The following is a 14,650-nucleotide window of genomic DNA, read 5'->3' on the forward strand; positions in this document are numbered from 1 at the left end:
AATACTTCTACAGTGTCCGTTCCTGCCATATGAGGCATTCATTGGCATTGTTCTCACTCTAATAAAAAACACAATAGGGTCTAATGCCAAGGGTGCAGTGGTTGTGGTCAAAGAGTCTGAATGGTGAGATGTGTCGGAGAGTGGGAGATATAAAAACATATACAGGGTTAACTCCGACGTGATCAAACTGAAGTTCCCACAGAAGTTTCAAAGGAAAAAATCATCTCTACATGGAATGTCAAGTTTATAATGCATCCTACACAGTCATGCAATGTTCTGATTGGCACTCCTATAAAGTGCATTAAAGTCACCGGTAATCAAAATTCAGAGAGCTACATGTAATGTGGGAATATTATTGATAATTTATTACAAACCAGAATATAAAAAAAAGCATCTCCTATAAATCTTGCTATCATCCCTAAAAAACACACAATAGGGTCTAACACATGTACATGTACAGTAGCTGAACAAATTAATCTGGAAAACACCATGCCTATATATTCGGTCAGAAAAGGGCAAGAAATACTTTTCGAAGTTATGTAATATACAAAAGCGATATATTACATAGAATATGACAAAGAAATCACTAAGATGTCGAGAAGTTTCATCTCAGCCTTATCTGCCAAAACTTGAAAGAACAAAAAGGAAGAAACTTAGACAAGTAAAATAATACATACATGTATTGTTGCAGTCATCATGAAGCAATAACGCTACAAAAAGGTGATTCTGAGATATTAAAGTGCTTCAAAATACTTTCACATAATACAGTACACTACACGTATGTAATGTTATTTTTCCATCATTTGAAAGATAAGATTTTGGATATTCTGACACTGTACAGGTATCTATATTCTTCTAATGAATCCCATTTTCTTGAAATTAAACTGAAACTTAGGTTAAATTTTTATAGTTGTCAGTTTGTAAAAACATAATCCAAAGTAACACGCGAGAATATTTCACAAAAAAAACCCAAACAATATCACGTTCGAGTCACCATCTGTGTACAGCATAAATGTACATGTGCATGTATGGAATGTAAATGAACATGCATCTAGCTTTCCTTGATACATATAGAGCTCAAATTAAAGGAGAATGAAACCATTGGAACAAGATAGCTTGTGTGAAAACAGAAAAATCAAAGAAACGGATCAACGAAAGTTTGAGAAAAATTGGACAAATAAAGTTATGAGCATTTGAATACTGCGATCACAAATGCTATGGAGATAGCAAATTGGCAATGCGACAAAGATGTGTGATGTCACTTGTGAACAACTCTCCCCATTACTCTAGTATATATTTCACTAGAATTGCCTCTTTTATCACATCTATCCATAAATCATGTGTTCTGTCTACATGAGGGCATGTAATGCATATTTTTTAAGAATACATCATGGATAAAGAGTTTGTATCATCATAAGAAAAAGCAAAAAGAGACATTTTGAGGGTATTTTATAGTCCAACAAAGGGAAAGTTGTTCATCAGTGACATCACACATCCTTGTCGCACTGCCAATGTGAGGATCTCCATAGCATTAGTGATTGCAATATTCAAATGCTCATAACTTTCTCATTATTTGTCCGATTTTTCTCAAACTTTCTTTATTCTTATTCTTTGATTTTTCTGTTTCTACACAAGCCTATTTGTTCCAAAGGTTTCATTCCCCTTTAAATATACATGTAAGAGAATGCATATTTTGGTTTTATAATGAAGTGACATTTTAACTACATGGATTGCTAAACATATGGGATGATGACCTACATTGAACATGTGGGGGGGGGGGGGGTTCAATGCCTCAATGCCAGCAGAGCTGAGCCTAATGGGATGGCAAAAGTATTTGTGAAAGTGAAACAAATTTCAGAGAATTCCATTTTCATGAATAACCATCGTAACACAATGAAGCACTTTTTAAAAAAGCTTTGTGAGGTTATTCCAGACCTATTTCTAATTACAAAAAATGTAAAAAGTGACAAAAATATGATTTTTCCTGTGTCTGCCAGTTCATGTTGGCAATAACGATAATCAGATAATCAAAAACTTTTTTTCAAACAGGCACTGTTAATTGTTAAAGATGCATGTGACTTGTGCAACTACACAAATACCTCCATATAATCTTTCAGCAACAAATGTATGAAGAGTCGCTTGCTTTTCTTAATGCTTGATCACTGAATAAGAACTTACATGTATCCTTTGCAATACTAATTTTATTGATTGTTTCCCTGATTTTTCTGTTTTCACACAAATTGTTCCAAGGGTTTCAAATTTCACTCTCCCTTAACCTCACATTCTGTCATTTTATTCTCTCATTATCTAATATTATTATTTCTAATAATGTAAGCCTAAAAACTATTCTCATTTACAGTACATGTAGGGTGAAAATCTTTAAACCAGTTAAATTGTTTAAAAGGAGGATGAATATCAACCAAAGAGATTAGTGAGTCCGAGAAGAAAAAAGTCTAAGACAGAATACTTTACATCAAATTGTCAAAAGATAAGAAATTCACATACTTGGAAAGGGGGGGGGGGGGTAGGCAGCAGCAATTCCGATAGTAACTTAACATTGTATGGTAGTTACACATGGATTTCTCTGGCTATATGCTAATTTGTCTTTTTTTTTACCCCCCCCCTGAAAAAAAAAAAAAAATGGCAGAAAAATTAATCAGTCTCCTCTCCTACATACATGTACCATTAGGGCTGTTATCGATAACGTCTTTATCGATAGTTCTGTCGAAAATCGCTTGTTTTTGCCACTTAGCGATAACCTTTCTCTCTTAGTTTATAATACCCACTATTATGTAGGAACACAGTGATTTTCGGCGATTTCATGGAATTCACGGTGACGGCCCTTCGAAAGTGTCTTTTCAAACGGAAAATCACGGAAAACATATTTTTCATCAAACTGCACAGAACAGAAACAGAAATTACTAACAAATCTCAACAAAATACTAGCCACAAAACACGATCTCAACCCCACTTCGCTATTATTTTTGGTCGAGGGGGGTACTCAACCAAAAAAGTGGTAGGTATGTGCCGTGGGCTACACAAAAAACGGGGGCTTTGGAGCGGGCTTATTGAAAAAAAGGAGAATCCTCGGCACGGGCTTTGGCACTACAAATGTCTGTGAAAACGGGGGTCCTTGGAACCGGTAGCCTGCGTGAGTGCATACATGCATCCCTATGGAACGGGTATACATTCGCGCAGAGGCAATGATCGATCAGCGCTCTGCAGCCGCTTTTCACCAAAATTGCAGCTCATTGTAGCAGAACTTTTTATATATTTTTATAAAATCGAAGAGCCCCATCAGGATTTTTTTTGCAATAATGGCGGCTGCATGATCCCGAGCCGTCTGTTTCCGATGGGAAATGAAAAAAATTAAAAATGTTGAATTAAAAAAAAATCCTCGAAACAGACGGCTGCCAGCCGTCTGTTTCAACAGTAGAAGCGCACGGCCAATATTGGAGACTGTCTCCCATGAGAGAGAATATCTCCAATATCAAAGACTTTTATAAAGAATTTAGGTATCCAATTTTAGAGACAGTCTCTAGTTTGGGAGACCAATTTTCTTTGTTTACATTTGCTTCAAAAGGATTACCTTGGCGGCAAATAAAAATGTGGTAAGCAGATTCCTCTACTTTACAAATTCACCGTCTACTCTTGTTTGTCTAAGGATTTTTGTTGTCATCCACACACAAAACAAACGGGCTTCTGACCTCAGTGGGACAAAAGTTTGGGTGGAAAAATCATGCTTTTGTTAGTGTTGTTTCTTTTTTTCTTTTGCAAGTCTCCAATATGGGAGATTGTCACCCTTATTGGAGAGAGTCTCCCATATTGGCCGTGCGCCTCTACACTAACTGTTCAAGTTTTTTTACATTAAATTTTTTTTAAACTCTCTCCTCGTACACAGACGGCTCGCTTTCGTGCAGCCACCATTAGGGGGTTAACAATGCAAAATCCCCCAAAGGGGCTCGTCGATTTCTGTCTTCAATCATAAAAATATAAAAAGAACTGCACTAAAATAAAAATTATTTTAATTTTTATTATTCCATTTTGGCCTGAAGTGCACCAAAACGGGGAAAATAAACTTAAAAGGGGAAAAAACAGTGACTTACTTCGGCTGTCGCACAACTTCACTTCGCTGTTTTATCCGAACTTAATACATAATAACATAAATATATTATATGGCAGGGCTCCACACTAACCCATTTTTCTACTGGTCCAACCTATTCTTGTCGGACCAGTAGATTCCCAGTTTTTCAAATTTTTACTGGTCCGAACCTAAAATCTACTGGTCCCCAAAATAAAGAAAACATAAAAAAAAGGCGCAAGTTTATTTTTCTAGCCTTTCATTCCCCCCAAAAAGAAATAAAATGAAGGAATGAAGGACAAAAGAAAGCAAGACAGAAATGAAGAAAGAAAGGAAGGAAGGAAGAAAGAAAGAATAGAAAGAAAGAATACAAGAAAGGAAGGAAGGAAGGAAGAAAGAAAGAAAAGAAAAGGAAAGGATAGATGTGAAGGAAGGAAAAATGGGTCAACAATTAAAGAAGAAAAAGCTTTTCAGAAGAAGAAAGCATTTTAAGTGAATTTTTTGAAAAATTAATAAATTAATTCGCATAAATTAGAATAAAAATTGTTCTGGTCAAAATTTCACAATTCTGTGTACAGGATTGGTGAACCTCATGAAGCTCTACCAGATGGAAGCAAAAAATTCAAAATCGTTAAACAAATAAAGAAGCATTTTATGTGAATTTTAGAAATATGCATAAATTAGCATTAAACTTGTTCTAATAAAAATTTCAAAATTCTGTGTACAAGATTGGTGAACCTCATGAAGCTCTTCCAGATGGATGAAAAAAAAATCAAAATCGGTCAACAAATAAAGAAGCATTTTATGTGAATTTAAAAATATGCATAAATTAGCATAAAAATTGTTCTGGTCAAAATTTCAAAATTCTGTGTAGAAGTTTGGTGAACCTCATGAAGCTCTACCAGATGGAAGTAAAAAAATCAAAATCGGTCAACAAATAAAGAAGAAGAAGCATTTTATGTTAATTTTGAAAAATGTGCATAAATTAGCATATTTAGTGAATTTAAAAATTCTGTGTAGAAGTTTTGAATGCCCCACCTAGTGCTATCATATAAAGCAAACAGAATTGAAATTGGACTTGAAATGGCGAAGTAGTAGCATTTTGAAATTGTGGACGGACGACAGACGACGGACGCCACGGCATAAGCTCATCTTGCCCTTCGGGCCGGATGAGCTAAAAAGACTGAGACAAAGAAAAGAAGGAATGAAAGAATAAAGGAGAGAAAGGAAGCAAGCTTAGCAGTCAAAAAAAAGGAAAGGAAAGGAAAGGTAAAAGGATAGATTTAACAAAGGGAAATGGAAAGAACAAGACAGAAAGAAAGGAATGAATGTAAGAGAGAAAGGGCTGAAAGAAAGAAGAAATAAAAAAAAAAAAACAAGGGTAAATAAATGATGGATGGAAGAAAGAATCAAAGAAAGTAACAAAGAATAAAGGAAAGAAAAGGGTAAAAAGAAGGAAAGGAAGAGAAGATATAGGATGGATGGACTCAAGAATTAAAGAAAGAAAAATATCAAAAAAGAAAAAAAAAGAATGAAAGAACAAATTAAAGAAAAAAGGGGAAATTAAAAAAGAAAGACAGTAACAAAAAAATGAAAAAAGAGAGGGAAGAAACAAAGAAAGATTGAAAAGAAAGAAGGAAAGAAAATAGGAAGAATTTAGCTAAAGCTATAATCATAAATAATTTATCAGTTTCATTTTGGCTCAATTCAAAGAGCTACGACAGAAACCGAGTGTATCAAAACACACATAAATGCATATGTGGGGCTATTACGTATTCAGACGATATCACTCGAAACCCGATCTGTTTGAACCAAAACAGAAGTCAAAATTTCTTCTTTTGCTGCTTACAAATGACAAAGTTACTCCAATTTTTAGGAAATATGGACATTATAAGAGCCTTCTAATATGAGTTGAGCTATGAACCGTGAATTTTGACAGTTCTGTGAGAGATTTCTGCCAGAGGCAGAGTTTAGCCAAGCTTTGTTCGTGCAGCCAGTAGAGAATTTACCACGTGGGTTGTGTGGCTGGCTACGCTATACACTGTATGCTACTCCAGTAACACGTGCGATTCATTCTCGAGTATTTCTGAAAATCTACTAGGCTAGTACTGGCCCGACAGCAATTTTTACCGGTCTGGGACCGTCACTAGTGTCGAGCCCTGTAATATTTGGCCATTGTCATGGTTGTAGCCTGTAGTGTAGACAGATGGAGCTAGAACGAAGTTTAGGACTTCGGTCTCTAACTCTGTTATAACTTATACTAAGTGAGTTATACTTATAATTTTATTTGCCTTTTTCTAGTTTGAACTTTGATGAGTGGAGCCAACAATGTCCATGCATGCCAACGGAATTCAGAACAGAATCAGACTGATGAACAACCAACATATTAACAGAGACCGAAGGAAGCTTTTGGTCTAGTTCTACTGATCATGGCTTGTTTCACTGAGAAAATTACATACCGGCTGCATTTCTGAAGGATGAAATGGTCCAGGCATTCCTGGCCCAGGACCACGGGGACCTGGCAGTGGCATATCCACGTCGTTCCCACGGGCTGGTCCCCCGAGGCGCTTCTCCTTCTTCTTGGACTTAGTCTTCGACTTCGCCTGCAGCCGAGGCCGAATCAGTATCGCTGGCTTTTTATTAGGCATACAATCACTAGTTGAGCTTTACTTGATCTATATGTCGATCCTCATTGGTTAAATGGTTAATACTGCGAAAACTAGGCGGAAAAGGTGCAAAACTAACGATAGATAAAATATTTCATGTGGAATGGAGTCAAGTTTACACGCGGTATGTTGCGTGTTATGTTGCGTGTTAAATGTAAATTGTCTGTCACGTCGCCATTTGCAATTTACTGTACGGTACGGTACGGTATCTTTGACTTCCCACATGTACATGGAAAAAGAAAGTTGATACCGACCGGGCTCTGATGGAAGGCCGTCCAGGCTCTATTCAAACAACCAGTAAGGGATTCCGGATAGCAGTTTAACTGCAGTCTCCTTGCTCTAACTTAAATAAGAGGCATTTAATCCCTTTGTTGGAATCCTCAAATGGGCCTTTATTAGCAATATCCATAGCCCTTACAAGGGGAAAACACAAATATATTTTTCTTGCACTATCTGGGCTAAGGCTTGGTGCACTTTGCCCCACTTCTACCCAATTGTTTTGATAAAGATTTTTTTTCCAGTCTTCATCACTTAAAGCATACCTGAGAGAGGTGGGGGAGGGGTTCACTCTCACAGAATTTCAATGCCCTTTTTTTAAAAATAGTTTTCAGAAAATTTCGCCCCATCATGTGAATATATTTTTATCCAGATATGTTACCAGTCATCATCCATTCAATAAAATACATGAAGTGTGTGTGTGTGGAGGGGGGGCATTGTGCCTGTCCTCTCCATTGCACATACACCACCCCTAGTTCAATATAATTTGTGATAAACACAAGTCAGAAAAAAAAATGACTACATACATAGGGTGAAGGTCTACCCTTGCAATGGCAGATAGCGGCAACCAAACCCCATGGATTTTTTTTTCTCTCATCAAAAATATTTTGATGTTTGGTTTCGAAAATGGTGACAATTGACCACTACCTATTTTAGTTTTCAGAAACTTTGAAATGAGAAGACGAGACAGGGGCGGTGGAAGATTTTATATTCCTTTATTCAGCTTTCACTCTACATACATCTCCTTCCCTTCACCTCTATCTGTCTCTGTTTTCCCCATTTTGTCTCCCTTGTCCCTTATGCTTTCTCTTTTTTCCCCATCTGCAGTGGAATGAACCAAAGTTCAAGGGGACTAGATTTTAAATGCGACACACCATCTATGAAAAATGTGAGACCAAAGCAAGAGGGCCCTAAAACAATGTTTATAATGAAGTACTTATAACTATGTGGCATGTACTATATCAAATTCCCCTGATATAGAAAGAGAGCTAAATGAAATATTAATGGATACAATCCCCCCCAGAATTTTGAGAGGTACCCTGCCCCCAGATGGCCAGTCACACTAATGACTTTACAAGTATACATAATCCACTTTTCTTCCATTAACACATTCCTCATTACATCCCAATTGCATGTATCTCAGTTACATAAAACACTTCATAAGATAATGACAAAACAATGCAACAGACAGATTTTCAAACTTTTGCAAATTGACAAATTACCTCTTTATTAATCAGTACTTTCAGTAATGTCCTCACATTATCTTTATCATATGATCATAATAAAGATAATACCAATAGTTATGATGCAATTAAGTAAATTTTTTCACACTGCAGAGTTCTCGGGCAGAACAAGTACATCTGAATCGTTGTGTGCATGAAGTACTTGTTTAGACGAACCCTATGCCTTATTCAGGCGTATCAAATCTTCCCGTCAGTATCACCTTATCCCTTGAATAAAAAGTACATTAAAACGAACAGGGTATAACATATTGAAACTCTCATTATATTAGTGTAGACACTTCAGCTTTTATTAGTTGGGGGTGTTTCATATAGATTTAAGTATGACTTAGAGTCGCACTTAAATGCTGACGCATATATGATATAAAACATGCAATCTTATTGATCAATATGCAGTCGTGCGCATCCTATTGGCATGATCTGACCAATGTGGTGATGCCTTTTATACTGCACGCAACTAGACATTTAAGTACAACTCATAAGTCGTACTTAAATCTTTGTAAAACACCCCCTGGGCTACTAGTGCCCCTGCTAAACATATTATATGTATGTCATCCACACCCTTTTCCATTCATAAGTCGTGTTTCTAAGTAGAAAGATGGAATGTCCGATTATTGAAATCTTTGGTATGACTTGGCCAGTGTTCAATGAGCTAAGCTAATCAATCCATTCGTCTGGTTACTGAAAAATAACTTAAAGATGGCCTTGGCATAATTTGTGGAATCTTATCAGAAAAGAATAAATCAAATTATCCCACACATTCTGTTGGGGTGACACTTGGGTAAATTGATGCCCTATGCTACACTAGTTAATAATGATTCTGATGTGAAGTCAAGGAAAAGTTTTTAAAGTAAATCATGAAATATACAAAGAGATTAAAAATTGGTGGTAACTGAGTAATGACAACTTTCTCACTAATGATTTCACAAACAATGGTGAAAATTCAATCAAGGAAAACAAGAAAGCCTTATGTAGAATTTGTGATGAAAAAAACAAACAAATAGTGATCATGTTCACTACAGTGAAATAAGCTAACAACGATACATACTTAATAATTCAAACTTATGATACTATTATGTTCTCAAAACCTTGAAAAAATCTGTAATCATTACCAACATACCTCAGTTATTTATGGAAATAATTATTTTTCATAGTTTGTCAAGGGCCCTGAAGGCATAACCTACATGTAGGAAATGATATATTTGTTTTTACCTTTAAGGAATAACTTTGTAACTGTCAAAAAGGCACAAGTCGCACAGCACTACTATTTTTTCAGGAACAAAAATGAAGCATTACAAAGTGAAATTAACAATATTGCAACATCTTATTTGCAGCATTCACAAATAAAACATCTGACATGTTTTTATTTATTGAAAAAAAATCCCTGAATTTTGTCCCAATTCATACAGGCACATCATCTATATTCTACGTTGGGTAATTCCATGACATTTTTTGTGGTACCTTGGTCATCTTATAAGATACCAACTACATGTATACTGCCAACATTTTATACAATATATTGCATGGCAGTGTAGGACATATATGTAAATATATCTCGACCAAAAACAAATACTGTTATTTCCAAAATACACACACAAATTCCTGAATTTTAATGTCAAGACAGACAAGTATTAAAAGCAATGTCTTTTTTTGTTACTAATCTAAGACACAAATGTATCTTTTCAAATTTTTTTTAAAAGTAAAGCTCAAATATGGATGCTCTATATAATCAAAAGCATAAAAAAGTAACGTGATACAGACTTGGCCCTACTCCCAAACAGTGAATGTGTGCATTTTACATAAAGATAATCAACAGATACTTACTGTTAAGAAAAAGAAGAAACAAGGTTTATAATACCATATTTTTCCAGACATATAATACATCGAAAACTGGCTTCAAAAGCATCTTACTGACAACACAATCCTCATATTTTCTTTAAATATAGTATAATCTCATGTATCTAATATATCTAATTTGTAATCAAAATATATATTTTCATAGATTGATCAAATGGTTGTCAACAAGATGATATCAGTAAAAGTGGTTTATTTTATCTCAATTCATTTTATATTGAATATTACCAGCATGGATATAACATAATACAAGCAATCAACTTTGTCCGATAGCAATCAAGTGAAACCTTTATGTTAAATAATAAAACATGGTATAATTTTGTCCAATATCAATCTGAGATATATGTGAGATCATCAGGCATTTCTCTCAGTTTGCATGATTTCTCAGTGAATTAATTCACTCTAATTGCATTAAGTTTACTATCTGAGCAATGGATGACAACCTTAAGTGTCATAATCGATAAATTTTTCCAAACGATTCTTTTGTAGCCCCTTTATACTCGGCACTCACCACAAAGTCATAGTTCACTTTAAAACATAATGTCAAGGTCTTAAAATTGATAACTGCGATAGGTAACATGAAGACAGAATCAATCTATTGATTGATCTATTGCAAATATGATTGCAATAGATCAATCTATTGATTGATCTATTGCAAACCACGATCTACAATTGATTGATAAGTAGCCCTACACAAATTTGAAGCATGTGGTATAAGCCAAATACATGTACTATATAGCAAAGCACATTGTACTACCATGAAACATGTGTATAAACCACATGTAGATCAAAAAGGGTCTTAAATGTGGAAAACTATTCCAAGGAAACAAAACTTGTGGTCTTTATAGACAGGCCCCGTAACACAAAGCTTTGCGATTGATCCTGGAGCTGATTTCCACGATTGATTTATACACAACAATCAATGCAATCAATCATAGGAATCAGCACCACAACAAATCACCAAGCTTTATGTTACGGGCCCCTGATGTAAGTTTCTCCATTAAGACAGGGTCGCGTATCTTTAACCCTGGACCCAGTATGAAGCTTTGTAATTGATCATAATGCTGGTATCTATGATTGATCATACACAATAATCAATGTAATCGATCAGTCTCACGATCAATCGCTAAGCTTTATGTTACAGGGCCCTAATGTAAGTTTCTCCATTCAGACAGGGTCATGTACTGTATCTTCAACCCTGGACATCATAACATAAAGCTTAGCAATTGATCATAAGGCTGATATCTATGATTGATCATAGACAATAATTAATACAATCAATTGTACAAATCGGCACTAAGATCAATTGTTTGGCATTATGTCATGAGGCCCTGATTTGACTGTATCAGGATAAGATGAATTGAGATGTATGCTGATGAGGAATCACTCTTCGTTCGTCTGGAGAATGATATCAAAGGAGAAAGGGATGAAGGCGTATCCTTCTCCTTTGAAGAACTTGCTCTGGAACTCGACCCTGGAAAGAGGCAAGACGTAATAAACACGAATTTAATGAGTATTCCAGCATTGTTAATTCATCTGATGAGTGCATGTCAAAAAGCTTTAGTACATCTGTGTTCAATGTTATTTTCCATAATTCATATTTTCAAGCGTATGTTGTAAATTCATGGAGTCCATAATTTAACTTCAAGCCCATAGTGACTGAAAAGTAATCTTGATTGTTTTACTTCATATTGTATAATTTTATTTCTCTAAGGTGCATTGAATGTCCTTGCAGATCTAAAATGCACTCTGTAAAAACTAAATGATTACTATTATTATTATCATCATTATCAAACTGATCATTTCCAATTCATTTTCCAGCATGAAAGAATCTAAAGTTTAAGATGAAACTTGACAGATCCAAGAAAAAGGGGGATCTCAATGGCCTTAGGCCAAGTTCCCAATTAGTTGGCAACTTGTTTTCTATAGCCTTCGCTAGAGTCAAAAGATTACATACACCTGACCATTCTATACAAATTGTTTACTCGCCAAACTTATGAAATATTTAGGGAATATCGGATGGCCTTGAGTGGGATGCGAAGAAATATTGTACGAGCTGAAGAACAATAATGGATGAGTCGGAGACGAATCCCATATCATTCTTATGTGAGTAACAATATTTCTACGCATCCCACTCAAGGCCATCCGATATTATTATTATTATTTGGATACCCCCACAAAGCTAAACAAGTGCAATGCCTCTGGCCGTCTCACCTGCATCATGCAGTTCAATATAGCAGCAGTGCTGACTTTGAAAACTACTCTAACTCGCACAAGATATTCAGTGATACATGGTTACTCTTATGTCCACTTTTTATGAACTAGACCAATAAACTTACAGAGATATGATGGTTATTCAACAAAAAACCCCAACATGGCCAAAGTTCATTGACCTTACATGACCTTTGACCTTGATCATGTGACCTGAAACTCGCACAGGATGTTCAGTGATACTTGATTACTCTTATGTCCAAGTTTCATGAATCAGATCCATAAACTTTCAAAGTTATGATGGTAATTCAACAGATACACCCAATTCGGCCAAAGTTCATTGACCTTTGACCTTGGTCATGTGACCTGAAACGCGCACAGGATGTTCAGTGATACTTGATTACTCTAATGTCCAAGTTTAACGAACTAGGCCAATAAACTTTCAAAGTTATGATGGGAATTCAACAGATACCCCCAATTCGGCCAAAGTTCATTGACCCTAAAAGACCTTTGACCTTGGTCATGTGACATAAAACTCATGCAGGATGTTCAGTGATACTTGATTAACCATATGTCCAAGTTTCATGAACTAGGTCCATATATTTTCTAAGTTATGATGAAATTTCAAAAACTTAACCTCAGGTTAAGATTTTGATGTTGATTCCTCCAACATGGTCTAAGTTCATTTACCCTAAATGACCTTTGACCTTGGTCATGTGACATGAAACTCTAATAAGATGTTCAGTAATACTTGATTAACCTTATGGCCAAGTTTCATGATCTAGGTCCATATACTTTCTAAGTTATGATGTCATTTCAAAAACTTAACCTCAGGTTAAGATTTGATGTTGACGCCGCCGCCGTCGGAAAAGCGGCGCCTATAGTCTCACTCTGCTATGCAGGTGAGACAAAAAAGTAACGAAGCAAAAAAAAAATGTTTTAATAACCATCATTTATGGCAATCCTGTAAATTATCAGCATGGCACCTGATTATTGTCATTTTTAAAAAAGAAATCTTAATAATGAGGTAAGATGCGATAGCGTATAGTGCAAGCGCATTTAAATTCAATAAATTGACGCTCCTTTACCACACCTCCTGGCAACTAATATGCAATGCAATTTCATTGTGACGTAACAATATCTTCATGCGCACAATCATTTATTAACCAATGATAATCTTATGATTATCATTGATTATATCATTGATTAATATCTTATTAACCAATGGTTATTTTATTTCTCTAAAATCCTAACATTTGGGAAAATCTTAAAATGTTGATCATGAAATTGATAGACACCCCGTATAGACCTTATGCATACAGAATAATGTCATAATCCCATAGCCCCCTCCTTCAGAGGATATAGGAATATGTGAAAATGGAGTTGTTAGAGATGCGCCAGTTGCAGATCACCAATGCATGCAAGGAAATGGCTCCAGCCTCTGAGATGGCTGCATGATGACATCAATGAACAAGGTCTATAGCGGTTAAGACTATATTGGCGTTGACTTGGCAGGCTCATAACAATACGATAGGGGCTAAGTTTGTGTGGGAGGCTTTGAATCAGACTACAAATCTTGGACTTGTAATTTTTCTCGCCTTAATTTTTTTTTTATATAAAAAGAGAGATTGTTCAAGGTGAGACTCGAACCTGCGTAAATGATTCATGAGGCGTAGTCTGACTAAATAAACCCTACTGGGTACTGAGTCTGCCGAATCGATACCATTATTTAGCCGTCTATAGCACAGAAGGCTCAGAAAGGAAAAATGAATATGGGGGGAGGGGGGAGAGAGGGCGGCGGAGGGATGCGATGAGTCTTACCAGTGAAGTCGTAGAGTATGAAGGAAGGCAGAGAGGCCCTCCATGAACAGGAGGATACTGATGGTCAGGACACCCCATACAGCGAAGATGGCCCAGATGGCAAACGCTCCTACATAGCCGTTCATTCTCAGACCTATAGCCAACATCATATTCCATAGCACTTCAGACAGCTCTAAAAGAAATAAAGATTAACAAAAGTTGAGGTAACATGATAGCCCGACACAGAATCTTTGAAATGTCTGCAATTTTTCAAATCCTGATGACGACCAAAGTGTACTGTTTGAAATGTTAATCAACATTTCTTTTTAGGATGAACAATCAATCAAGAAAGATTACGAACAATAATTTTCAGGATTATTACATGGTGTCTGTAAACTTGACTATACATGTATATGTTGACCATGAAAACATTCAACGATCATCTTAATTTTGGTAGGCTATGTAAGATATATTGCGGCCAATGCCAAAATAATTTTTTATGACGATTAACACCACGACAA

At 35.8% G+C, this 14,650-nt stretch overlaps 2 protein-coding genes across 8 annotated transcripts in view; both read right to left on the minus strand.

Moving 5' to 3' along the window:
* Window positions 1–6,934, minus strand: part of LOC121429304 (zinc finger CCCH domain-containing protein 13-like) — a 40,796-nt gene extending 33,862 nt beyond the window's left edge. For 2 of the 3 annotated variants that reach the window (XM_041626307.1, XM_041626306.1), the window contains exon 1: window positions 6,541–6,933. In XM_041626307.1, the coding sequence (XP_041482241.1) occupies window positions 6,541–6,729 (189 nt within the window). In that variant the 5' untranslated portion in view covers window positions 6,730–6,933. Of the gene's footprint in view, window positions 1–6,540 lie in introns of all 3 variants that reach the window. The other variant, XM_041626308.1, reaches the window with a different exon arrangement.
* A 3,815-nt stretch (window positions 6,935–10,749) lies between these two features.
* LOC121429272 (V-type proton ATPase 116 kDa subunit a1-like) overlaps window positions 10,750–14,650 on the minus strand; it is a 48,730-nt gene continuing 44,829 nt past the window's right edge. For all 5 annotated transcript variants that reach the window (XM_041626259.1, XM_041626260.1, XM_041626258.1 and 2 more), the window contains 2 exons: window positions 14,151–14,322; window positions 10,750–11,592 (listed from right to left, as the gene is read on the minus strand). In XM_041626259.1, the coding sequence (XP_041482193.1) occupies window positions 11,502–11,592; window positions 14,151–14,322 (263 nt within the window). In that variant the 3' untranslated portion in view covers window positions 10,750–11,501. The remainder of the gene's footprint in view (window positions 11,593–14,150; window positions 14,323–14,650) is intronic.

This window comes from Lytechinus variegatus, chromosome 15 (genome assembly GCF_018143015.1).
Source record: "Lytechinus variegatus isolate NC3 chromosome 15, Lvar_3.0, whole genome shotgun sequence".
NCBI lineage: Eukaryota > Metazoa > Echinodermata > Echinoidea > Temnopleuroida > Toxopneustidae > Lytechinus > Lytechinus variegatus.